We start from the raw sequence: 27,144 nt of genomic DNA on the forward strand, positions 1-27,144 counted from the left end.
CCTTGTGAAAGGCCGCCAAAATTCCTATGCGTAAAAACCCGCCAAGAATATTACACAAAACTTCGGCACTACGCAACGTAAAAGCCCGCCAAAATTCCTAGAGAAGAAACCTTCGGCACTAGTCAACGTAAGAGCCCGCTAAAACTCCTGCACAAAAACCTTCGGCACTGCGCAACGTAAAAGCCCGCCAAAATTACTACACAAATAACCTTCGGCACTGCACAACGTAAAAGCCCACCAAAATTCCTACACAAAAACCTTCGGCACTACGCAACGTAAACGCCCGCCATGGGGTGGTGAGGGCGCGCCCTGGGTTTTGTGCGGGCGACGGCCGCGACCTCAGCGTCACCTGGGGGCCATGACATCTACGGGTCACTTTGTCTTCGTCGTCCTTGCAGAGAAGTCCTGTATTTGCCATCTCGTTGCCGTCGTCTGAGCACTGTCGTCTTTGTTCAAGATGGCCCTTCTGCGTGTGGCAGCGATTCGACCGCGTATTAGGTGCTGTATATGCGAATATTTCTACCTTTCTCGTAATTATGCAACGATTTTAGAAATTTGACGCAAGTTTTGCCCGCGGGGCCAATTTTTACTTCAGGCCTAACGCAAGGTTAGGCCTGGCGCCGGCATTGTTTGTCCTTTTGCTTGCTACTACCTTAGATTTTTATCACTGTCGCTGATGCAGAAACAGGCGGTGCGTTTAGCGCTGTTCGATAAAAAATTCATAATCGAGACTGCGTAAGCTTTCCCTGCGACGGGACCTCGCCTGCTTCTCTCCGCCATTTATCCTTTGTTACGACAATCACGTCCGCACGCACACTCTAATGTCTCGCTCGAAGGCGCTCCTGTGTTGACTTGTAGTTTGTTTTTGGCTGCGCTTTTACGTTCCCCGTTTGCGTAAATGCGGTTGACAGTTCGAAGCTCGATCGGTCGTTTTCCTGTCGCTGGCGAGCCGTTGTTGAGGAAGCCGCGCTAGGCCTATTCGCCGTCATGGCGTCTCGAGCATTCTGAGCAGTGGTGGAGCATATTGGACTCTCCGCGGCGATGTTTTTTTTCTTTTTTACACTATTCCGAGTTTCTGAGCTACTTGCTGCGTACTTTCAGCAACCTCTTTCTCATACAGGCTAGCATCTCTCATCCTTTTGGAACAAGACTGGGAAAATGGCGTCTGTGAACATGGATTTTCGTTTGGAAAATATGCGCACCATTAAAGACTTAGCACAAGCGCGCTAGGGTAGCGGCCCATGCACAGGACAGTGGCGGTTCTCCCCCGGTTATTGTTCCGCCGCACCCCACTTTCCCGCTTGTAGAGTGTCACGTGAGGGCGCGCCCTGGTTTGGTTGCAAGCGACGTCCGCGACCACTACCTCACTTTGTCCCCGTCCTTCTTGCAGAGTGCTCGTTCTCAGCTGACTCGTCACCGTTGTCAGGGCAGTCTTCTCTGTTCAAGATGGCGTTTCTGCGTGTGGCAGCGAATCGGCAGCCTATTAGGTGCTGTATATGCGAATATTTCTACCTCTGTCGTAATTATACAACGGTTTTAGACATTGGACGCAAGTTTTACCTGCGGGGAAATTTTTTACTTCAGGCCTAGCGCCGACATTGCTTATGTCCTTTTGCTTGCTGCCACCTTAGATTTTTATCACTGTCGCTGATGCAGAAACAGGCGGTACGTTTAGCGCTGTTCGATAAAAAATTCATAATCGAGACTGCGTAAGCTTTCCCTGCGACGGGACCTCGCCTGCTTCTCTCCGCCATTTATCCTTTGTTACGACTATCACGTCCGCATGCACACTCTAATGTCTCGCTCGAAGGCGCTCCTGTGTTGACTTGTAGTTTGTTTTTGGCTGCGCTTTTACGTTCCCCGTTTGCGTAAATGCGGTTGACAGTTCGAAGCTCGATCGGTCGTTTTCCGGCCTGTCGCTGGCGAGCCGTTGTTGAGGAAGCCGCGCTAGGCCTATTCGCCGTCATGGCGTCTCGAGCATTCTGAGCGATGGTGAAGCATATTGGACTCTCCGCGGCGATGTTTTTTTTCTTTTTTACACTATTCCGAGTTTCTGAGCTACTTGATGCGTACTTTCAGCAACCTTTCTCATACAGGCTATCATCTCTCATCCTTTTGGAACAAGACTGGGAAAATGGCGTCTGTGAACATGGATTTTCGTTTGGAAAATATGCGCACCATTAAAGTCAGCACAAGCGCGCTAGGGTAGCGGCCCATGCACAGGACAGTGGCGGTTCTCCCCCGGTTATTGTTCCGCCGCACCCCACTTTCCCGCCTGTAGAGTGAAAGACAGCACAAGCGCGCTAGGGTAGCGGCCCATGCACATGACAGTGGCGGTTCTCCCCCGGTTATTGTTCCGCCGCACCCCACTTTCCCGCTTGTAGAGTGTCACGTGAGGGCGCGCCCTGGTTTGGTTGCAAGCGACGTCCGCGACCACTACCTCACTTTGTCCCCGTCCTTCTTGCAGAGTGCTCGTTCTCAGCTAACTCGTCACCGTTGTCAGGGCAGTCTTCTCTGTTCAAGATGGCGTTTCTGCGTGTGGCAGCGAATCGGCAGCCTATTAGGTGCTGTATATGCGAATATTTCTACCTCTGTCGTAATTATACAACGGTTTTAGACATTGGACGCAAGTTTTACCTGCGGGGAAATTTTTTACTTCAGGCCTAGCGCCGACATTGCTTATGTCCTTTTGCTTGCTGCCACCTTAGATTTTTATCACTGTCGCTGATGCAGAAACAGGCGGTACGTTTAGCGCTGTTCGATAAAAATTCATAATCGAGACTGCATAAGCTTTCCCTGCGACGGGACCTCGCCTGCTTCTCTCCGCCATTTATCCTTTGTTACGACAATCACGTCTGCAAGCACACTCTAATGTCTCGCTCGAAGGCGCTCCTGTGTTGTCTTGTAGTTTGTTTTTGGCTACGCTTTTACGTTCCCCGTTTGCGTAAATGCGGTTGACAGTTCGAAGCTCGCTCAGTCGTTTTCCCGCCGGTCTCTGGCGAGCCGTTGTTGAGGAAGCCGCGCTAGGCCTATTCGCCGTCATGGCGTCTCGAGTTTTCTGAGCGATGGTGAAGCATATTGGACTCTCCGCGGCGATGTTTTTTTTTCTTTTTTACACCATTCCGAGTTTCTGAGCTACATGCTGCGTACTTTCAGCAACCTCTCTCTCATACAGAATAGCATCTCTCTTCCTTTTGGAATAAGACTGGGAAAATGGCTTCTGTGAACATGGATTTTCGTTTGGAAAATATGCGCCCCATTAAAGACTTAGCATAAGGCGACGCTAGGGTTAAGGGAATAGGGAGCGGCCCCTGCACAGGACAGTGGCGCCCCCCCCCCCCCGCTCTCCGGCCCATAGGGTGGTGAGGGCGCGCCCTGGATTGGTGGATGGATGGAAGGTAGGAGCATCCCCTTTGAAACGGGGCAGTGGTTGTTGCCACTATGCTCAGTTTTTTCCTTTATTTTTGTTTACTCTGCTGTAAGTTGTTAATACAATTCGCCATTTCCTTTTAAAAAAAACGTCTTCCTACACTTTAAAACTTATGTCACCTCTCTGCTTTTGTACCACCAATCCTCCAATCGCTTTTTGCTAATTTCCACCGCAGATTTATTTACATGACTATTGTTATCTCTAAACCCTAAGACCTCAGGAAGAGTGACTGTGCCTGCATCGACGTTGGGATGGATACCATCGCATTTTAGGATGAGGTGTTCTATTGTTTCTACAGATTTACCACGCACAGCACATGTGTCTTCTTCGTTAACTATTTTTTTGTAGCTGCGCGTTCTAAGACACCCTGACCTAGCTTCAAAGAGGAGGGCACTGCCTCTTGAGTTATCATAAAACGTTTCCTTGCTGATTTGCCTTTTCCAGCATCGATATAGTTCTACACTATGCTTCTTTTCCATTGAATCTATCCAATTTTTACCTTCGACGTTTTTAACTTGTCGTTTAATGCTCTTTCCTTCTCCTTCCTCGTCTCTGGCAAACTTACTGGCCAGCTTTCTAGTTCGTTTCCGCCACTGTGTGTCAACGCTCTTTCTGTACAGGTATTTAAATACCTTAGCTGCCCACCGGTTATCATCCAATTTCCTCGGGCGTTCTTCGTATAGTACTTTACTCTGAGCTTCTCGTGCTTTGAACATTGCCCAGCCCTTATCCCCCTGTACTGCCTCTTTTGTGGTTTTCCCGTCTGCACCTAGTGCTAATCTTCCGACAGTTCTCTGATTTACTTTTAATCGCGACTGAACTTCAGCGCTTAAGCATAAAACCGCATTCCCGAAATTAAGCCCTGGCACCATTATTCCTTTCCAAATACCTCTGAGGACTTCATACCTGTTGTACCCCCGCAATGCCCTATGTTTCATTATCCCGGCATCTCTTCGCCCTTTTGCTATGAGAGACTGTTCGTGCTTTTCCGTGTACATATGCTTGTTGTTTACCCATACCCCGAGGTATTTGTATTCGGCCACTCGGGGTATCTCATGGCCTTGTATTGTAAGCTCCTGATCAGTTGTGCTTTTGAAAACCATCACACCTGACTTAGTTGCGCTAAAACTGAAACCTAGACTGTCTCCTTCGTCTCCACAGCAATTCACCAAAGTTTGCAAATCTTTCTAACCATCTGCTAACAGTACAATATCATCCGCATACATTAAAACCGGTAGTCATTGCTCAACAACCTTTCCGCCTAATGTGTATGACAGATCATAACCTAGATTGCTTCCTTGTAGCCTTCTTTCCATACTTATCATATAAAGCATGAACAGCAGCGGTGATAGAGGACAACCTTGCCTTAATCCTTTGTGTATCTGGACAGTTGTTGTACTCTTAATTCCTTCCCATGTTATTTCAACTTCATTTTCTCGATATATTTTCTGTAGAAAATTAATTACCTCATGACTGACACCTTCACCTTTTAATATGTTCCACAGGAGTTCCCTGTTCACATTGTTGTATGCACCGCTTATGTCCAAGAAGGCTAAATACAGAGGTCTGTTTTCCGCCTTAGCTATTTCTATGCACTGGGTAAGCACGAACAGGCAATCACGGTTGCAAGCGACGGCCGCAACCTCTACGTCACCGCGTCGCCGACCTTCTTGTAGAGTGCTCATTCTCTATTTTCTAACTTGTAGCCATTGTCAGGGCACTGTCTTCTTTGTTCAAGATGGCGTTTCTGTGTGTGGCAGTGAATCAGCAGCCTAGGAGGTTTTGTATATGCGAATGTTTCTTTTTTCTCATAATCATACAACAGTTCGGAACTCTGACATCTACTTTGCACGCGGGGGAAATTTTTATTACAGGGAACGATAAGCTCAAGGTTAGGCCTAGCGCGAGCGCCGGCATTGTTTGTGTTCCTTTGCTGTCACTTTAGATTTTTGTCATATTCGCTGATGCAGAAAGAGGCAGCGCGTTTAGTGTTGTTCGATAAAAAATTCATAATCGAGACTGAAGTTTTGCCTCTGACGGGACCTCGTTTGCTCCTCTTTCTGCCATATTCCTTTGTTCCGCATGCGCACACAAAGGTGTTTCTAGTTGTTTTGTAGTTTGTTTTTGCCTGTGCTTTTACATTCCGCGCTTGCTCCCTCGAAGCGATTGCTCTAGTCCTAGTCGGTGTCTCGGGCTTTCTAAGCTCTCGTGAAGTTTATCGGACTGCCCGCAACAGTTTTTTTTTTTCTCGGTTACACCATTCCGAAGCTGTCGGTCTGCTAACGAAGGTGCCCTGAGCGAAAGCGTCTAGCCGAGATAAAGGGTTCTGGCCCCTCGCACGGGCAGGACACTTTAGCAACGACGAGAGAGCAGCGCGGCATTGTAGAGTCCTTTGCAAACACCTTGCAAATTATTTTGATTTGTGCAGCATGAAACTTCACTCAAAAGGTTTTATGTTTGTGCATTCGTGATTTTGTTTCTAGTTTTCCTTGTGGCAGAGTGTGTCATTAGAAAGGGTTGTTTCTTTTTTTGCGTATAAGGCTCTGTAAAAGACTAAGCAAGCATTTTTGAGCTTGTGTGGATCATTGGTTGTTATTGTTAGCTGTACCTATAGTGCAGATGACAAATGAATGTGCACACACAAGGATGAACGGAGACACTGATATCACAAATGCTCTCTTCCAACTGTTTCCTTATGAATGTTGAGACATGCATACATACACCTTTAATGACATCATCTATTGAAATGCCAATATTGAGTGGCAGTTCTAGAAATGTGTTCTTTTTAGAAGGCTTTTAAATGGAGGATTTCCTTATCTTGGCTCTTATGCTTTGCTATCACTTTGTACTTTGAAAACAACCGCTTACAAGGTCTGCCTTTTTCTGCAGGATGTTAGCGAAATCATTGAAGCTGATATGACTGTAAAAGCCAGTGCACCCTGTGTTAACACACTGTCCATTTGCTGACTTCTGAGGAAACATCTGAAGATCCTTTTACCTTCAAAAGATTTTGAATGCTAGGGATGCATAATGCATTCGAAAGCAATGATGGGGAAGTTTGAACAGTGTTATTTGTGTACTTATGTGACTTTTAGACAAGATGACCTTTTTGGGAATATAACCCAACGTTTGGTTTTGTGTCATTCCTTTTCTTCTTTAGCGGAATTGTAGGCCGTAAACAGGGCACAAAGATGGCTTTAGTTGTGCGAAGCGTACACACCATGCTGCCCTCAAATAGTGCTGATTGTTTTCTTGCTTCTATCATGCAGCGTGGAGCGTGATGCTGCACGAGAGCGGGAGCGGCAGGCCCGTGCTCTTCGCGCGGGTCTGGGTGGAGGAGACTCCGGCGGACATCCCATCTTCAGGGCCCCCATCAAGGTGTGTGCAATCTTCATATTTTTCCGTTGTTTCTGGTTTGTTGCATATCATCTGCACAAAAGTGCAGCAGCGCGGGAGCTATTTTCTTTCACCTTGAAGAATAGTGCAATGCGTCTCGAAGTCTGTTATCAAGAATAGGCAATTCAATAATTGAAATTGAAAGCAAAACATTACAACCTTGTATGTTGAACTTGGAGCACATAACTTTGTCACTTATTGCTAGCATGTTACCAAGGGAATAGACATACTGTATTCGGACCACGGTGCAAGAATACCGAGGTGTTGACACTGCGCCCGCTGGAGCGTCCCGATTATGTTCGGCCGTAATCGAGCGCACCTTGCAGTTCGGCTGCAAGCCGACAGATGGCGCAGATGTCAGCGGGCCCAGTTGAGCGATTCTGGCGCCTTGAGATTCCGCTGCCCAAGCTCGTTTTTCGTTCTGGTGGCGTGAATTGGATTAAAAGTGCACAGGAAATTCGTTGCTTGAAATTAAAATCAGTAGTGTGGCAGTCTTAAAATTTTTTTTGCATGAAATTATCTTGTGTAAAGAAGTTAGTGATATTGACTCGGTCGAGCAACGCTCCAAGCTCATTCACATTTCGCTTCCTTGCTCAATTCATGTTTCATTTGATCTAATCATAGATCTAAGCATTATAAACATAAGTGGGGGTCCTGGTGCCTTTTTCTGCTCACAAGGGTAGAAAATTATTGCACCGGACAGTTTTTGCTTCACACTTATCGTTGGTTTTTCACTCTATATGAAGACCATTCAAACGTTGTTTCGTTGAATGGGCTAATTTTCATGATGCAGAGCACTAGTATAGCGGCTATTTACGACGGAAATGTATCAGGCGGGATGAAAGGGTGCGTCGGATCATGGACCATAACCCAACACAAAAGCTTGAGATAATGGCATTTTTATTCCGATGTAAATTATCAGAGAAAGGGCATAATTTTCAATAAGCTCCTTTCCACTGGAGGCTAAATGGCGATGCGGTGTATTTGTTGAAGCACCATCAAGTGCAGACAGGGCATCAGAGTGGCAGAGTCAAGATGATGTCGCTTGACCGCTGGCTCCAAGGCTGTCTCCGGATCTGCAGGCATCACAGCAGGCAAGGAAGCTTGGAGAGGCTGCATCGCACCGTTGCCGTCGACTTTCGACCGACGTAGCTTGGATGCTTGCGCAGGGGGTTTCCTCTTCCAGGGTGTCTTTCTATGCATCTCAGGCTGCGTGAGATACTTGGGACAGTTTGGAAATAATGTAGGAACTGCATCTCTGGAAAGCACGGGTCTCTTTTCACGTCAAGTAGCACTCTTCCATCAAGCTCGGCGTAATATGCCCGGGATACCGCGTCCTCTGCAAAATGCTTGTCCCAGACATGGTCAATGGGCATAAGTCCGGTCTGCCCTAGGAATCGCATGCCGCCACTTCGCCAAACCAACATTGTTGGACAGAGCTTTGAATAATGGCACAAGCTCTGCACATGTACGGTTGCCCGAATTGCAGTTCGGCATCAAGCACTTTCTTCCCATCTCGCAGCACTCACCTGCTGTGGGCTTCTCTGCCGACGATAGCCAAACACAAGGTCTTGGTGAAATAAAAGAACTTGTTAAAAACAGCACAGCAGCGCAGCCGCACACTCCGAAATGTGCCAAAAACACGTGCGCAGTGCCGCTCCACGCCAGACCGAGCCGCCCAGCGTGGGCCTGCCTTTCGCAGCACCCTCTAAGTTACCGACCGGTTTCCATGGTAACCCTTCCCCCTCCCACCGAACATATTGTGGCCACGAGCGGGCGGCGCTCTCGCGTACGGCGGCGGGAGAGTGTTAACACCTCAGTATGTTTTTGTTACACCATGATTCGGACACAACTAAAAGAAATAAGCAGCAGGTGGCCCTTAAAGGAGACCTTCCAGGCAATGGCATCAACTGATTTTCATGACCCCATGGTAAATCCAATTAAGCCGTTGCTGATCCCTTTTTATCTGCCACCTCCTGAGATATCATGCTAGCAGGGTCAATGGGATTAACCATTTTTATGAGATTTGGTCAGTGCCATTGGCTGGAGGGCTCTCCTTGAGGGGCATTTGATGCTTCGTTCTTGAGATGTATCCGACTGTAGTATTACTTGACCTTACTACACTTCTGTTTGTTGAAGGGCCTATTTTGATTATTTTTGCAGACACAACTCATGGGGTCCTGTTGAACTTTCCACTGCCGAATTTAATTTAACGCGCATAGATGAGAAATGTAGCATGTACAGAAAAATCTGTGCCTTTTCTTTTTATTTGTTTTCTTTTATATGTGAGAGGGCTGCCCTTTTAAAATTAATGTGCGGAAAACTAAAGTAATGTTCAACAGTCTCTGAAGGGAATAGCAGATTACTATGTGCATCAAAGCTTAGGAAGTAGTAAAGGAATACATCTACATTGGGCAGGTAGTGACTGCAGATCCAGACCACAAGAGTGACGGAACAAGGAGAATAATAAGGCGGAGGGCATTTTGCAGGCACTCTTAGGTCGTGAATGGCAGTTTACCTAAACCCTGTAAGAGAAAAGTGTATAGCATCTGTATCTTGTACTCATCTATGGAGGACTGTGCAGCGATCTATGGAAACGCGAGTTAATGACACTTCAGGTTACTTGCTCGGCTACATTGCTCAGAACCTTTTTTCTTTTGTTGTTGTGAATTTATGCAATATTGTGGGGCCAGCCAAGTATTAAGCCTCTGGCAAAAGTTTTGTTCCACCTGTTGGAGGCATGCTATGCCCGAAAGTGCCTCAATGCTTCGTTGTAAGCTGCACTGGCATGCTTTCTTATGGCTGCAGGTGGACCCGGGCCAGGAAGATGAGCTGTCCCGGCGCATCAAGAACACGCTGGGGGACTTCAACCAGGTGCAGCGGCTGCTCTCGCACGACCCCAACCACCTGATTGGCATCTCTCGCACAAACGCGGCTGCCCAAGCGGCGGCTTCCCGAGTGCCCCCACCCTCTGCCAGCAACCCCGTCAATGGCAGCAGCAGCACCGCCTCCACGTGGAATGGCAATGCTACCGGTATGCAGCTGATGCTTTTTTTATTTTTTGTGTTGCCTTTGTGAGGGAAAGTAAATACTTGCATCTTAGCTGGAACTAGAATTGAACATGAAACTGGTATAATTTACAGAGAGAATTGGTGTTGAGTGGCAGTAGTGTTTCTGTGGGCAGTAATGGCGACGAATGAGACATACTCGCATCACAGTAATATGGTAGTGTAGCTGTTGCGACTGTCAGTTATCGCAGCTAAAAGCATCCGACATGTTTTGAACTTAGGCAGTAATTTTCTTCATATGGCTCAGTAATTGTCAAAAGCTGTGTGCCAGGTCATTTTTTTGGCCTATTTCACCCCCTCTAAGCTGCTGTGGTGGCTCAGTGGTTAGGGTGCTCGCCTGCAGACCCGAAAGACGTGTGTTTGATCCCGGTCGTGGCGGTCACATTTTGATGGAGGTGAAAGGCTGTGCATTGTCAGTGCACGTTACGGAACCCCAGGTGGTTGAAATAATTTGGAGCCCTCCACTGTGGCGTCCCTCATAGCCTGAGCAGCTTTGAGACATTAAAACCTATAAAATCAATCTTATTTTGTCCACTACCATCTGCCGTGTTTTTGTGAAATTGTGAACTAACAGTGACCATAAAAGGGGCTGTAAAAAATTAATATACAAATTTTTTTCCCTACGTTACTGTACCGTCGCAAAATGACAGTACGTGTATATATGCAGACATAAAGAAGAGATAGTACAGTGCATCTTGGAGCCTTGTTGTGTATGGTGAAACGAGGTTATGATTTCTTTTTGATCATGTGCAGATCCTGGAGGAACGAGAGGCAGCAGCTCTGCAGCGAAACAACAGCAGCAGCAACACAATAGTACCGGCAGTGGCAGTGGCAACGCCCACCCTGCTAGCAGCAGCAGCACTCAGCAGCAGGGTTCCTCTCACCATAGCGGCTCCAGCCACCGCTCGCATCATGGCAGCAGTCACCATTCACACCACCACTCGTCGCACCATCACCACAAGAAGCCACCTCAGCAGCCTCCTCCGCTGATGAATGGCCAGTACAAGTCCTCTTCCTCCTCAGCTGCCAACAAGGTGGTCAGGCACCTTTCCCAGCCACCGCAGGGCTCCAGCCACCATCACAACCACCAGTCCCGGGGTGGCTCCCATGAGCAAGGTGTGTGTGGCACCCTGTGCTCTGTGTTCTCATCTTGGGTTTTGCTTCCCGAAGTCCACGATAACTAAGGGAGAATCATAGTCTAGTTAGTGGGTGCCTTCCAGAATCAAATATCTACCGTATAAATGTGTGTAAGGGCCGCACTTTTTTTCCAGATTCGAGGACCAATTTTTCGCGGTGTGGCCCATACACATGATGTGCGAAAAAAATTTTAAAGATTCACACATCAATCATTTATTCTGTGTCATCACTAGCAGAGTTTTCCGACTCTGAGCTGGTACTGTGCTCTGGTGCATGCTCATCCTACAAGAAGTCACGCGGCATATCTGCTGTCAACTCGTAGCCGTTGTTCCGCATGTCAACTACGGTATATATTTTTAATATTTGTTCTGTAAATTCATAACTTCAATTATACTTCCTGCTTTACTAGAAGGTACCACTAATCAGCATGCTGTGCAGGTGCCGTTGTATGAAGTGAGGAAAATTATGGGAGTCGTTCATACATTGTTTCATATAATGTAATGCTTCACATATTTACAGGTACAATTTTAGGGAGCACAGAGCATGTAGTTCAGTTGTGGAGAGATGGCGTCTAGTGCTTCAGATAAAGGACTATTTGTCGGTAACTTCTGTGGTACAAAGCAGTTAATCAACAGCTAGTATTGCACCTCACTTATACAAAATGAATGCGGTGCCCTTCTGAACTGTGTGTGGTCTGCGTTGCAGAATTTTCTGTGCTGTGTGTGTCAAGTATGCGTAATTTGAGAGAAATAATTGGCCTATGTTGATTTGCTGCTTTGCTGGACATGGCCGCATCTCTTTCTTCATTGTTCAAGGGTGGCGGCCTTCACTGCCTCTCAGATAGGCGAAAGAAATGTCTGCATTTTCTCAGAGTAGTTATATTGCAAACAGAATTGTGGCACATGGTACAGAGTTGAAACCTTTGTCATTGTACCTAGACAAATGCCATTGACCATCCCAATTGTTATTGCTCTTCAGGACGATTAGAAGAGGCGCCATCAAATCCCAAGGCCCCCTTGCCAGCCTCGAGTTCGTCCACGAGCTCAAACCCAGTGCCGGCACCGTCGAGCCAAGGTCCGCCCAACGGCCTTGTGGTGCGGCCGCCCGCCATGCGAGTGCCCTCCAAGGATGTCAACAATGGCAACACCTCGGCCTCGACACAGCATCAGTCATCCACAAGCTCATCGTCATCGCTCACTGTGAGAACGGAGAGCAACGGCCCTGCCACTGGCAGCAGCAAGTCATCCTCCTCTTCATCTTCCTCGGCACCACGCATGGCGGCAGAGTCTAAACCCAACAAGCGGCCCTTGCCTCGGCTACAGATCTCGGCCCCATCAGACAGTTCGGTGAGTGGAGTTTTTATTTCTCTCTCACTTTGCCCGTGGCCATAGCTTTGTTATTCGAGGTGTTGTTTGGTGACCAAGCTCTGCGACAACCCATGTTGGGTTTAGGTGCACACCATCGCCATTTGTGGCAGTGGGAGTGGTGTCATTTTGCCTGGCCTTAGTGGAGCACTGAGCCCTTTGCCGCCATGCTATGCTGTGCAGTGTGTCAGAGGTTGCTGCAAGCTGTGTGGTTGTGCATAGCGGGCCGCAGTTTTAAAATTAATGACCAAGTTGGCCAGGACTAGCGCTTGTTATGTGGGGTGGCTTTTTTGTTACAGCTGCTCCTTTTTGGTGCGAAAACTCTACTTAATCAAGTTGAACCCAACCAAGAATCTTTTGTGAAGCCTCTGAGTGACTCGGGTTAGTTTGGAGGAGCGTTGCTCAAGCTACAGCCAGTGGGAGGAAGTTCGGGTAAATTCAGAGGAATGTCGGGTCAGCTGTAGCCATTGGGAGAAGGGCGTTGCGCCAGCTTCTGCTGAGTGGAGAGGGGGTGTGGAGATGAAGAGCCAGCCAGGCAGTTGCATGCACATGCAGATACCGGAAAGAAGCTTTTTTACTTTTATTCTACTCGGTTTAACTGCATTATTGTTCGCCCACTGTGAAGGCTCAACAGTTGAGGTGCTCTGTAGTTGAGGACAAAGCTGTTCATTACCTGGCTGTTGCAGCCTCATTTGCACAAAGGTGTTATGCAAAAATGCCCACATATTGAGGTTATGGTGCATATTGAAGCAACCTAGCTGGGCAAAGGCAATCCAGACCCATTCACTTTCGTGCCCCTCATAGCCTGCTTCTCAGCTTTAGGATGAAAAATATGCAGTAAACATTCTTAATTGTGCAAGGCATTAGTGCAGTTTGTTTTAGACCAAACTGCCCATCACTACATCTGCTGACCGGCCGAGAGGGCGAGGCATGTGGTAGGCTTTGTGGGAGAAGTCTCGCGGGGAAGGAGGTGTGCAGCAGTGATGCCTCTCAGGAAATGGAGTCTTCATTGATTGGTTTGGTGCCTGCTGGCGGGCGTTGCCATGGGAACAACCATCCCCTCTCATATGCCTCCTCTGCATCTGCATCCCCCATCCTTGCTCACTTCGCCTCCTTTGATATTGCTCTTTTTCTTGCAGTTACTTTGTTTGCACTAAGCTCGTGGGGGGAAGCGAGTGCTCCTAGCATCGAATGTTTGTTTTTCATTGAGCTTCTGTTCTCAGAGTACAGCATTGTTTGATGAGCTTCTGTTCTTGGCATCCCTTGGCTGGGGCCGTAGAAGTGATGGTCTTCTTCTGAGCAGAGGTTCTGCAGTACCGAGTGTATGGAACTAGATACTTATTTCTCTTGTTACTGTTTTGTGGTCTGCTGTCTTGGCATACTGGCTGGGGTGAAAGGAGAATGGAAAAAAAGTGTCGCAGAAATTGCTGTGCACTGTAATGCTATGTTTAAATTCCATCTTGGAGGTTCTTAATCTGTATGCCACAGTAACCTTTGATGTATAAAGGTACAAGCTTCTGTATTGAAGTTTGTGTTCCTGAAGAATGTAAGCTGTAGGGGCAGTTGACACTGTCACCGATGCCATTCTTTAGTGTGGTTTATCAGAAGGGCTGGACTTACAGATAAATTAGTATAACAACTCTGCTTAGTACACTTTTTATAGGCACTGTGTGTGTTGGGATAAGCTGAGTGTGCTGTGTCAGATGCCAACAAACTGCTAATTCTTCCTCTCCTTGGTTTCCAGACTTACAGCTCATTTCCGGAACTTGAAAGCATCCTCAGGGTAAGCATTTTCTGCTTTTCTATGTTCTTGTGTGTGTGTACCCAGCCCTATTCAGGCTGCTCTTATTGATGTGACTGAAGTGAATCTGCAGTTTTTTGTTTTGTTTTTCTCAAAGACTCTCTGTCATTTACTACAGGAGCATCAAAAGAATTAAAAGAAGAAAAGGATAGAATGTGTGTTTAGTGCTTCTCCGTGTTAAGAGCATACTTTTGATAGCACTTTCAGCTGGGCATACTGTGAAACCTCGTTATAGCCAACTGGTAAAAAACGTAGAACAGTCCGACACAGCCGAAATTGGTAATACAGTAGCGATAATTCGGACTTCACTAATTCAGACTTGTAGGATATTTCGGACTTCGAATAGGCACCGTCAATCACCCCATAGAAGTGCATGCATATTCGTGACGGATATTTGGACTTCAAAAGTCTGAAAGTTCGATTTTTCGTGTTAATTTCAGTCACATGAGGGCCCAAATTGGCCATCTTATCGGCTTTTTGCTGATGCAAAAGGCACCATCTAGGATTGAGGTGGATTTACTGTGCAGTTGGATTGGCATACTTCTCTGGTACCTCATTTTTGATAGTAGAGGTCCCTGCGATCTCTGCCACTTTGAGGTGGCAGTCGGATTGTCATCGCCGCTAACTTGCTTTTTGTCGCCAACGTTGTAGCGGGCAGTTATTGCTTGTCTCAAACGCTGAAAATTGGTAAATTGGGCTTTGGGGAAAGGAAACGGCTTAGTATCTGTCTCACATCTCCTTGAACCAGGCGCCGTAAGGGGAGGGATAAAGGAGGGAATGAAAGAAAAAAGCAAGAAAGAGGTGCTGTAGTGCTCCGTAATAATTTCGACCACCTGAGGATCTTTAACGTGCACTATCATGTCAAGTCAGTGACATTCAGGATATTCCACAATAGATCATATTCACACTGTCAATCAGGTGACAGAGAAATGCGCAGAATATAACCAACCTCTATATATGTATAGCCTTCATTAATTACGAGACAGCATTCAACTCAGTGGAAACCTCAGCAATCATACAGGCATTGCGTAATTAGGGGGTAGAAAAGCCTTATGTTAAAATGCTGGAAGGTATATATAGCAGCTGCATAGCTTCTATAGTCCTCCATAATGTCGGCAATAAAATTCCAATAAGGAAGGGTCAGGCAAGGACACACTATCTCGCCAATGCTATTCATTGCCTGTTTACAGGAGGTATTCTGAGGCATTAATTTGGAGCAGTTGGGAATAAAAGTAAATGGAGAATACCTAAATAATCTGCGATTTGCTGATAACATTGCCTTGCTGAGTCACTCAGGAGGTGAACTGCAAATCATGATCAATGAGTTAGACAGGCAGAGCAGAACGCTCGGTCTAAAAATTAACATGCAGAAAACCAAGGTAATGTTCAACAGTCAAGCAAGGGAACAGCCGTTCACAATTCACAGCGAGAGCCTGGAAGTTGTAAAGGAATACGTCTACTTAGGGCACGTAGTGATAGCTGATCCGGGTCATGAGAAGGAAATAACTAGAAGGATAAGAATGGGGTGGAGCGCATATGGCAGGTTCTCTCAGATCATGAGTGGCAGTTTACCAATTTCCCTGAAGAGAAAAATATACAACAGTTATATCTTGCCGGTACACACCTATGGGGCAGAAACGTGGAGGCTAACGAAGAGATTTCACCTAAGTTGAGAACAACACAGCTAGCTATGGAAAGAAAAATGATAGGTGTAACGTTAAGAGACTGGAAGCGGGCAGAGTGGGTGAGGGAACAAACGCAGGTTAATGACATCCTAGTCGAAATCAAGAGGAAGAAATGGGCTTGGGCAGGGCATGTAATGTGAAGGCAAGATAACCAACTGCTGGTCCTTAAGGGCAACGGGATGGATTCCAAGAGAGAGTAAGCGTAGCAGGGGGCGGCAGGAGGTTAGGTGGGCGGATGAGATTGAGAAGTTTTCAGGCAAAGGGTGAATGCAGCTAGCAAAGGACAGGGTTAATTGGAGAGACATGGGAGAGGCCTTTGCCCAGCAGTGGGTGTAGTAAGGCTGATGATGATGAGACGTTACACAGCACACGGGCGCCTTTGTGTTTCGCCTCCATCGAAACGTTGCCGCCGTGGTCGGGTTCGAACCTGGGTACTCCGGATCAGTAGCCGAGCACGCTAACCATTAAGCCACCACGGCGGGTAAAGTTCGCCAGTCGCCGTTTCGTCACTTGGGTTTCTCCAACCGCGTCGACCGAGTGGCGCTCCGTCTTCACGAAGTTACATCCGTTCGCCATTTTGTGATTGCATTCGGCAATTCCACCGCTTTGAACGAAAAGTGCCTTGTCTTTGCATGTGTTTGACGAGCGGTGTGGGGCACACACGGGTTGTGGACAACATGGCCCCGCCGGTGCCGCCGGGTCCATCAAAGAAGAGTGTACAGTGAAAGCAAAACTTTGGCGTAAATACAGGCGGAGATTGTCGCCAGCAAGAGAAATTTTCCGCAAGGTAAAATCAGTGAGTTTTTTAAGCCGATGTCATCTCAATAAAGTTATTTTTTTGTACTTCACGGATTTTTCGGACTGTTCGATTATTCGGACCATTTTTTGGGTCCCTCAGAGTCCGAAAAATCGGTCGGTGACTGTACAAAATTTCGCCACAAACTCGCTCTGGACAAGCAAAGTTTGGACAGCAAAAAAATTACAGCTGGAAGAGACCGCTTTCACAGTTTTAGCACCATTTTGAAGCCACTTGCAGCGATTGCGGAGGCCGCAAAAAGAACGGCAAACTCTTGGTAGGTTGGCTGCCCCACAGAGCAATGCAGCACACGGCAGCAGCAAGTCAAACACCAGCTGGGGTGGTTTCCTTGCATTACAGTGGTGTTTCATAGAAAATCGAACACCAGGACAAACGCTATCGCCGATTTAACCACCTGCGCTCCGCGGCAGTTGACATGAGTAGAGTATCGGCTGGAAAGCCACAGCAACCGAACATGTTGCTCGTTTCGAGAGGCAGAAACTGGCGCCGGCTGCCTGGCTATGAGTTGCTCGCACCACCCTATCTTTTATGGCGATGTTGGAAAATGCTAGAGAAAGCTTGCATCGCGGTGCAAACGCTTGTTGCACCACCACCCACCAGTCACCTTTGTAGTGAGGCATAGCCTGCCATCCAAGCAGGTACAGCTTGGCACTCGGCAGTTTAATATATCCTCTTTGTGCCAAACTGCGCGTTTGATATAAAAAGTAATAAATGCATGTGTTTGCTAAAAATATTTAGGAACAGTATGATATGGCCAGTAATTTTTTGAATACCCGTGTTCGCTATGACGAGGTTTGACTGTATATGGACGTGCTACTGAGTTATGCATTGCGTCTGAATTTTGCCATGCTATGGTCTTGCTAGGCGCACCCATGCACCAACCTAGTAAGCGCCGTCTGCACTGGTATCATTTCAGGAGATGAAGAGAATTCCCCCTGTGCTGACAGCAATTGTGACCCCGCGCAAGGAGGACCGCCGACCACATTTTCCCACGACACCAGTGCAGGTGTGTTGTCATTCAAGGCTGCATTTCCTTTAGCTTAGCTTATTTGTATGTTTGACGTTCTGGAAGCCAAAAGAGAATGCAGTTGCTTTTGATGGCATGTGTTGCATTTGTTATTGACTGGCATATGATAACATTTAAGTGGAATTTGACATTCAGCTTTTGATTTCTATTGTTAGGAGGTTTAAATCGTGCACCTGCAGCAATGCGCTGAGCTTCTTTGCTGTCTTTTCTTTCTGCATTTCGCAGTTGTGGGTGGACTCCTTTGAAATGTCCATTTTTAAAGGTTGTTTGTGCAGTATGGTTGGACGTGAAGTCCAGAAAACACACTATCACTGTTGGACACAGATACTTGTGACACTCATTTCGTTATTTGAGTGTATGTCTTTTCACTTTGTTGGAGTAACAAAAGATGTGGAGGCAGCAGGTAATGGATTGGTTTCTTTTAATTGCTTTCAGGACCCTGTGCCCAATCACCTAGAAGAAAGTGGTGAGTTACCGTTTATATACTTTACCTAGACCCTTTGACTGTTTCAGATGACCCATTCAGCAATTTTTCATGGCTTTCAGAGCCTTTGTGTTGTGGATTGTTTTGAACATTCTGTTTTTCTTTTGGGAACAGAATTAATTTAGCAGTTTTACATTCACATTGGCTCTCAAAAAGGGGGTCCAGCATATGTCATACTTTGAGGAAGTACTAGAAATGCTTAAACGAGCTCTTGGTGCGGATAATAGTTGGTTTCATCGGAAAACAAGAGCGCGTCTTCAGCTCTGTGCACCTTTTTTTTTTTGCTTCGTGGTGAAACCTACTTTTCTTGAGTTAAGAGCCTGTTTAACCATTTCTCATGTGTCCTCTAAGTATGACACATTCTGTACACTGCTGATGTAAATCATGGTCAGGCTTCTAGGCACTTTGTTTTTCATAGCTGAAAGCTGTTAATTGCACTAAGTTTTGATAAGGATTGCTTTCTGGACTGCGTTAATATTAGCTTAGAAAGTATGTGTAGTTTACATGCAGCAAACTTGTTTGGTATAGATTGTTGCTCAGGTTTGGGTCATTTCGGGGTATTCTTTTACACAGAGTGCTGTTTCTGCCTTTTTATTTTGCCTGCTACACAGTGTTGTTTGCTACACAAGTCAAGTCCGAAGCTAAAATTTTTATGCTTTGTCTTTGGCGGCCTTGTAAAGTGCCCTCTATTAGCATGGCAGGCCTCTTCAGTGCATGTTGTGTCGGTCTGTATCAGTAAGTGCATAGATGCACTCACTTGAAGGGTCCCTTCAGGCTTTGCACTTGTGTTTTGATTCTAGATCTTCACACATTTGTGAATTTCCATTTATGTGTGCTGTTTTTGTAACTGGGCTGATTTTTCTTGTTGTGCTTTCAGGAGACTCGAAGCATCTACTGGAATCTAGGAAAGTGGCCAGCCCTCCGTGAGTCATGCCTGTGTTTGTCATGCATGCTACCTTTCTTTTTTTTACAGGGTGATTTGTGTCAAGATGATAAACCTGCGAATAATCAAGTTACCATTGTTATCGGCAGCCAAGGTGTTGCGTGTACAGTCAATGACCGAATTTCGGCTCTCTAGGGACCACGAAAATGTCTGGAAAATCAAATTTCACCGAAAAAACCACAAACTTCTTGCCAGTATGGTGGAGGAAGCAGTCAGTTGTGTTGCACCCATTCTAGAGCTCCTCATGGCTAAATTTCGCCGCGCGACATGTGCACGGACGACGGACGGCGACTGCTTCAATGAGCTCTGCCTGGCTGTGCTGCCCCCGGCATGTCACTGATGAACGCACGGGTTGGGACAAAGTCTAAGCGGGAAAGCGAACACGCCGCTGTGGGAACTGCGCTGCGGCCGCAGTACGATGGCGCCGGAACGAGACCATAAAGATGATGAAACAATAAGAACTGAGAAACTGCCAAAGCAAGCGCTCTGTCGGCATTGGCCTTCGTCATTAGGCCTAGTGAGTAGAGCCAAAATCTGCATCATATCTGGTGATATGCACTCTGTGGTGGCTTGCGCATAATGGGGCGTCTTGGCTCTCATCGAAGCGCTAGTTTATGGTTTCACAATATAAGAGTCAGGGTTGCGGTGCATTTTGCCACGGGTACGCTGACCTTACTTTGAAATGCACCACCATTTCCTCCCATGCTAGCCTTCTCCGTGAGGTCATACGCCTCCCACGCGCTTCGCTGCTACCTCTTTCGGTATTCAAGAAGAAAGACTCGGCACAGATGAGTTCCGCAAACTCTCACTACGGTGCATGGTAATGTTGTCAGTCGAACTCCCTTTTGTTCAGTGAAGTTAGCACGCAGTTTGCCTCATTCAAGCTTTAATAATCAGGCTTTGCTTTTTGTAGTTTGGTCAATACAGTATACTCGTGGTATTGTGAGTGATGCTTCAGTATAGTAATTTCATAAAGAACTAGTACCATTTATGGTACACTAGTCGTGCATTGAGACCAAGTTCTTCATTTTTTTGTCCGGGTGTAACGCTTAGTTGTGATTAACATTATTGATGTTATTCCTGCAAAATTTTGATCTCTTCTCGACATTTTTGTTTTCAGAGATCTCGAACGTTTTCCTGAACACAAATGTAGAGCAGAATTTCTAAGAGAACTGTTTGCCATATAATGCTTACTCGGAACACGGCATATTGCTATGTTGTGAAAAACCGTTAGTGTGAATGCTGGAATCAAGCATTATGCATCTTTTTCTACTTCATAGCTGTGCATCACATAAGGAAAATTACCAGCAGTGTCTTGCGTGGAAGTTTCATTACACTGGCCTTCAGAAACTTTATAATTTGTAATCCCCTCTGAGTCAACTAATTGGTAGAACATTTCACAAATACTTCAGGAAAACTCCTAAAATTGACCGCTTTCACATCAATCGTGCAAGTGCTGGAAGAGCACCAAGTGGCTTGAAGCTCGCAAAGAAGTCTGGGTTTAAAAAGGAATCAAATAAAAGAGGCCTGGTGGCATCGAAAGCTCTTGAAATCTTCCGTTATGCTCAGGCAGTCAGATGTTGTGACAGTGAAATGAGAGCTCTAACTAGTGCTCCATTCACCAGGATTAGCGAACTGCTTGGATTACAGAAATGGAAACATTGCACTGTGGAGTCCCGTCTAATATCTGCCTGGAAACCATGGGAAAGAACTGCTTGCCAACACAAGAATGGAGCTTGCTCTGTAGGCCTTAACTCCGACCCCGCCCACACTACTAAAGTGTGTCTGTCACCGGCCACTAGCTAGGAATGTCAAGGAGTTCATTGTTCAATTGTTGCAGTGCTTCTGGAAGTAGTGTGACACAGCACAGTAGCATTCTTCCCATTCGCTTCGGACTGAGTGCACCCTTTTTACAGGGAGAGCTTTCGGAGCGGTGTTCATACTTTGTGGCCTCTCATCTTTTTCTTTTGCCTCCCTAGTTTCAGTCGTTTTCTTCAGAAAAACCCTCTTTTATAGACTGGGTATTTGGACAAATAATTGCAGCAGTAATTTCCTTGCTGTCACCAGATGGCATTGCACTGCTTTATGTTTGGCTACTGAAGTGATCTACTATATGCCATTGAAACTGCCACCGAAGAGGCCGGTAGCCTGGAAACTTTTTTTTCATGCACTGACGGAAGTGGGCTGTGTGCTACCGCAAACAGTTTGTTACCGCTAAAACACAAAAATATAGCCCCGCATGTGCATGACTACAAACTTCAAAAGAACTATGCTGACCCCAAGTTACTAGTTCCTTTATGGATCCCCATGTTCAGGAAGAGATCATAAAGCGAGTTGAAAGTGTGCTGCCTGGGTTGTTCTTATACACTTTCGAGGTGCCATGCCACCCCCACCTCATGTGCTGTGGGGTATCGCCTGTATTCTTGGCAGTGGGTAAAGAATGCGCTGTTGTTAGCCCCTCCTCCTTTTCGCACCCCTCGTGGTGAGAGGCAGGGTAGTGAGGCGCGCCTCCACTTATACCTCCTGGAGCAGCTGCTTCTTCAACCCTTGCCTGGCTTCCTCCGCGGCTCGCATTCTCGTTAGGCGGATGCCCGGCTGTCCGCCGCAGAAATTCGGGCCACCACTCTATTGGATTAGGAAGCGCCGCAGAGGCGGCCAGCGAGCGAGGCGAGGTCGGAGGCGAGTGGCTCGGTGGCGGGAGTGAGGGGAAGGGTTACTTAAGCGCTTCTGTGTGCTGTTGCCTCTCGAAAACTGTGCACTGTCGCGGAAGCTGCGAATCGAGCGCTGGAAGAGAGGGCCGCTGGGAACTTAGCAAAAGTACAGTTCCTAGCTTGGGTATTTAAAAACTGGCCCGTTCGCTGGTTAACGAACTTGATTGAAATGGACTTCTCTCGCGTCATGCACGTGCAATGTCTGCTTATTATGTTCTGAACAGAGTAGGACGTTGGCTGTCGGTCCAGTGGGCAGTGGTTGTTGATCCCTTGAGGAGGCTAGGCTGCACGGGTTAACGGGGAGGGGCCGATCTCGTCTCGCTCTCGACGCGGTGTCTCCGCTCTTAACGGAAGAGGCAGTGGGTAGTGGGCTAAGCGCGTTTTAACGGTACGGCGCGTGTACAGGTTGATTGGAACCACGTCTGCGCGACGCGAGCGACCGCGAAGCCCAGGGATCGTATGTGCGCCTCAATTTGCCGCTAATGGCGTTCGCGGCGGGCACGGCTCCGCGTAGCTGTCCTCTTCGCTTCCACTGTTGTGTCTTGACGGCCAGCCCTCCCGCCGCCTCCTCGCGTGTCGCTCGAGAATTCCCGCTAGTGGAAGGTGACGCCCCTTTGACCGGCGCAGGCTGCGACGTGTCACTACCGCCGCCTATCGGCGGAAGCCGCGTTTGGCTTTTGAGCTTGCGTGTCCACGCTAGGGGACCATTTTGCCACGTGCATCGAGGCGGCGCCTGAGTGCCGTTGATTAGCCCGAGTCAAGCAGACAGGCTCAGCGAGTCGACAAGCTCGCCTGTCAGTTCTGTCATGGCGTCGCTCGTGACGTCACCAGTAATGGTGATACCGTAAAGGCATACAAACGCTTTAAGAAGCTGCAGTATGACCTTCTCGTCTGTTTGATCTACTCTCGTGCATTTATTTATCGTCGGGAAAAGGGAGACGTAAGAAGACAATATCGGCTAAGTCAACCCGCTGCTTTGGGGCGTTGGGTCGCACAGTCCGGTCGGTGGTCGATTCGATGCCATTTCCTTCCATTCGTCGCTTCGCTCGGTCTCGCCGTCCGCGCAAACGACTTCTCAGCCAGGCCCTTATTTATACTCTGACCTGACGCATTCTCCGCAGCCACGATAAAAAAAAAAAAAACGTCTACAAACTCGGCGGCTGGCGGACCAGAAGTGTGCAAACAGTGCGGGTGAAAGGGAGATCGTGCGGCTGCACAGCTCCGCAGATGGCGAGGTCAACGAGACTCCGTAGGTTGTCTTTTGTTTCTTGGTTTGTTTATGGCTATTTTTTTTTCCACAGCTGCGCACCGCGTTGCCTCCCCGCCCCCTCGCTTGAGCACTCGCCTTCACCCTTTGCTGCCATTTTGTATCTCCGGACGCATTCGTGACGCGGTGCGGGTCTGTTGCGTACCGGCGCGATATTTTCGTTCCGAGTTGATAGACCTCGGGCGCATGTTTTTCTCCCCGTTTTTATTCTTGTTGTGGTTGAGTACGGTCTGTTGTTTTTTGTTTTTTCTTTTGGAATTTATTGCATTTTATCGTAGTTTTCGTTTTAGCATAGCAAAGTCGCATCACCGTAGACGTATGCCGGATTAATGTTGCACGATGAGGAGCATCCCTTCACGTGACCCTGTCTCAATTTGCCGCTCACCTGCCCATAGAACAGTGCCAGCAGACGTTCCGCGTGAGAGCATGTAGTACTAGTAGGAGGCACCTTTAGCATACCGTGCAACGCGTTACCGTTAGCGTGCTGCACTCCGTTGCGCGAGCACACACTAGAGTGCCTCGGCGTTTCTCACGCAGCTTGGGCGGCGCTGCTCGGAACCGCCGAGACGGAGCGCGAGGGCCACTGCCATCTCGGGCACTGCCCTAGCTAGCCTCGCTGCGTTTGCATTATTAATCGGCCAGGGACGCTGCCCTTTGCAAGCGCGTGGCTTCGATGCACTCCGGAGCGAGTCGGTAGGCCAGCGAGATCTCCCACTAACTCGCGATGCGCGCGCCCTGGGGCTGGGCGATGGGATGGAAACAGCGACAGAAGAGAGCCGCAGCTGTCGCCGTCGGAACTTATTTACTGCTTTCCTTCGCTCGCTCGCTGGCCCGTTGTCGCGGGGCGACAGCTTTCTTTCCTGCTTTTTTTTCGGAGTACGTGCGTTTTTTTTTTTCCTCTTAGGGAAAAAAAAAGGGGGGGGGGGGGGGGGGTGAGAGGCAGAGCATTCGAATCTTGTTAGGTCTGTGGCCTGGAAACAGAAGCAGCGGGGATGGCGCGGATAGAAGGCGGACACAGCATTAAAATAAAAAGGGAGGCATCACGTGGGCAGGCGCTTGTTCGCGAGGTCGCGTTTTTCGTTCTGATCAGCGGGTGCAGATGGTGCTAGTTCTTTTTGGGTGGTGGTGTTCTCATCGGATCGGCCTCGCATTACTTCTGTACCGTGTGTGTCGCCTGGGTAATTTATTCCATAAAGGGAATTCTGCAGTTGTATAAATTGCGCGGGCCAGGTTAGTACGAACGAAACGTAAGGCTGAGCTTTTAGCTTAGGTCGCAATACCGGTCTCAATGTTTGTGCACCTGTGCACCGTTTTGCATCCGTTACTGCTTCGAGTAACGCGGAGAGCTACTGACGAGAAAAAAAGTCACTCCTTGTGCTGTCGAGTGTGGCAACGTGGCTTCTTACTGCGTTTCTTATTTTCCGTTACTTCCTCATGCACAGAATATAATGAAATCTTGCGCCCAGTTTTCATAACAAATCTTAGTGCGTAAGGCTGCGACGAAAGCGGCTTTTTCTTTTTGACGTGAGTTATCGTCGAAATTTTATCTCTACCTCCCGTCCAGCGCGGCGAATAGCAGATCATGCCGTTTAATTTCGGCACTGCGCCGGATTTCGTAGTTTTCACGGCCCTGTGGCGCCATCTTTGGCTGGAAGGGAGAACTACATCGAGTGGTGAGCGGTTGGGCTGGCCGGTGGGGGGGGCAAAGGCTGCGCATTGTTGGCGTTGAACTTTTGTTCTTCACCACGCCGAGATGCGGCGCCGTTCTTTTATCAGGAGAGGGGGGGGGGGGGGTGATATTCTCTTGCGTATGCTTTTTTTTTCGTCTCTGTGTGTGCGTGTGCACCTCTGGCACCGCGCTCGGAGAAAACAAGGCCCCCTTTTTACGACCCTGTCCCTCGAGTCCAGTTTGGGCTAGCGAATGAATGCTTTCTGAGAATCGACAGCGGGCGGAACGGGTGCGAGGTTGTGTGAGGGGTTTCGGCGCTCGCCCCGGAAGATTCGACGCAATCTGAAACAGAGCCGGCCCCTGTGGCCGATTTGTGGGCCGTTTGTGCGCGCGCCTTCTTCAGGCTGGTGAGAAATGAGGCCCGGCGGGTGAAAAATGAGCGAGGCGCCAGCTCGACCGCTTGCTTTTTGCACTCTCTCTGCAACGCCTCCTGGCTCGCATCGGTCGCGTCTTTTCCGGGGAATCCGTCCCGCTACCGAGGATTTCGCGACGGTTTTGGGAAATCGGTTTGTTTGCGCGTGCCCTTGTGCGACGTCTCTCGTTAGCGGCACGCATTTCGGTAAGCCCCAGTTGTTGTTGAGTTCTGTGCGGCCATCCAGTGAGCGGCGCTTCGTATTTCGCGCTTTTATTTTGGAGGTGCTCGTTGTCCCTTTGTTTTAGTCACTCCATTTCGTAACTGCGGACACGGAACACTTGGAAGGCGGTTGAGTTATGCATAGAGTACGTCTCGTTCTTGTGCCGCGACACACCAGCGTCAAGGAGACACGCGAGACCGAAAATAAGCTCGTAGTATATTTGTTTTACCGTAACTGCTTTCTGTACCGAAGGCTTTCAGGGAGGAAAGAAGGGAGCATCGTGCCCGATGCCTGGCGTGATGAAACGTCGAGTTAAGGTTACGGCTTTTTGTTTGTGTGGTTTTTCGTTTGCCTGTGTACTTTTTGTACTTGATCGTGACACCGAGAAAGTTTAATGAATACAAAGTCGCAGCTGTCGCCACGTTTTTTTTTTTTGTGACCGCCTTTAGAAACACAAATTTTGCTCCCTTTCGCTCTCGCCGTCGTCCCTTTCTTCGCCTGGTGTTTTCGCGGGCGGTAATAGATGACCGCGCGCGCTCTCCCGCCGATCAGCATAATGGCGGCGGCGGTTGGCCCGGGTCGCGCCTCATCGCATCCGCGTTATTATTAAAAGGCGCGCGCCCCGCCGACAGACGGACATACGCTGGCACAAAAGGGGGAAAGAGCGGCGCGGACGTGACGCAACAAGGGCTAAGCGAACAGAGAAAAACAGAAATTGTGCCCGGGAAGAAAAGAAAATCGCGCGTGATGAATGGAGTCGGAGACGGTTTCGCGCTTTACACAGTGTTACTTTCCTTTCTCGCCTTCTGCGTTTGTTCCGGCTTCTCCCTTTCTCTCGTTCGATGTATCCGCCGGCTCGCGACGGCCGTTGGTCCGGTGCGCTTCGCTTCGCTCCAGTCCCCCCCCCCCTCCTTTATTATTATTTTTTTTGCTGGGAGGACGACGAGCTCGTCGCCGTGGAAAGGGGGCTATGGAGGTCGACGCCGGGAAGGGTCTCCTAATGGATGGGACGCCCTCGTGTTTCATCTCTCTCTGCTGGTCTGTCTTCCATTTTTATTTTTGCCTATATCGTCTTCTTTTTCTATACCGCTGGAAGGAGGCATAGAAAAAGTATAGATAACTAACGTTAGGCTTAATCCACCACCACTAGCCTTTCGGAAGAACCACGCTCACGAGCAGTCATAGAAGCAGCAATAATAGAGACAGGTGGCAATGCGGTAATAAATGAACGCCGAATGGCCTTACATGCAGGGCGAGAACGGCTTTCCTTTAGCAGCGCCTTTCTTGTTCTCAGTCGTTGCACTTTTATTTTTTGTAGCTTTTTTTTTCGCAGCGTTTTGACTTGGTACCGTCCGTCATTGTGGCTGAGGTTCGGTTCCTAGGCCCTTTTTGCCGCACGCTGCTAGCATGCGTGGGGATACCGGCGGATAGGCAGCTTCGCCGTTGTTTGGGCGCGTGCAGCGGCGCGTCTCATTTTCGCCTTGTCCGCGCGGGAGTTCAGTTCCCTCACTCTTTTCTTTTTCGAATGAGGGGGAGGGAAGATGAATTGACGGGTGCCGTAGGTTCTGCTATCACGCTGTGACTCCTCGCGTCCGTTTTGGCGTGTTTCGTTACCTCCCTCGCCTATTCCCCAGGCTCTGTAGTTTGGCCTCTTGTCGGTCCGGGGGAACTGCAGGTAGCACCTGATTGTCTTCGTATGCCTTTGAGTGA

The 27,144-nt window shown here is 48.2% G+C and overlaps 1 protein-coding gene across 3 annotated transcripts in view; it reads left to right on the forward strand.

The window, feature by feature from the left end:
* The window catches only part of lilli (AF4/FMR2 family member lilliputian), a 239,161-nt gene that overhangs the window by 146,957 nt on the left and 65,060 nt on the right, over window positions 1–27,144 (forward strand). For all 3 annotated transcript variants that reach the window (XM_077662607.1, XM_077662608.1, XM_077662606.1), the window contains 8 exons: window positions 6,700–6,808; window positions 9,635–9,860; window positions 10,648–11,010; window positions 12,010–12,377; window positions 14,140–14,178; window positions 17,615–17,704; window positions 18,161–18,191; window positions 19,087–19,132. In XM_077662607.1, coding sequence (XP_077518733.1) covers window positions 6,700–6,808; window positions 9,635–9,860; window positions 10,648–11,010; window positions 12,010–12,377; window positions 14,140–14,178; window positions 17,615–17,704; window positions 18,161–18,191; window positions 19,087–19,132 — 1,272 coding nt within the window. The remainder of the gene's footprint in view (window positions 1–6,699; window positions 6,809–9,634; window positions 9,861–10,647; window positions 11,011–12,009; window positions 12,378–14,139; window positions 14,179–17,614; window positions 17,705–18,160; window positions 18,192–19,086; window positions 19,133–27,144) is intronic.

This window comes from Amblyomma americanum, chromosome 4, assembly GCF_052857255.1.
Source record: "Amblyomma americanum isolate KBUSLIRL-KWMA chromosome 4, ASM5285725v1, whole genome shotgun sequence".
NCBI lineage: Eukaryota > Metazoa > Arthropoda > Arachnida > Ixodida > Ixodidae > Amblyomma > Amblyomma americanum.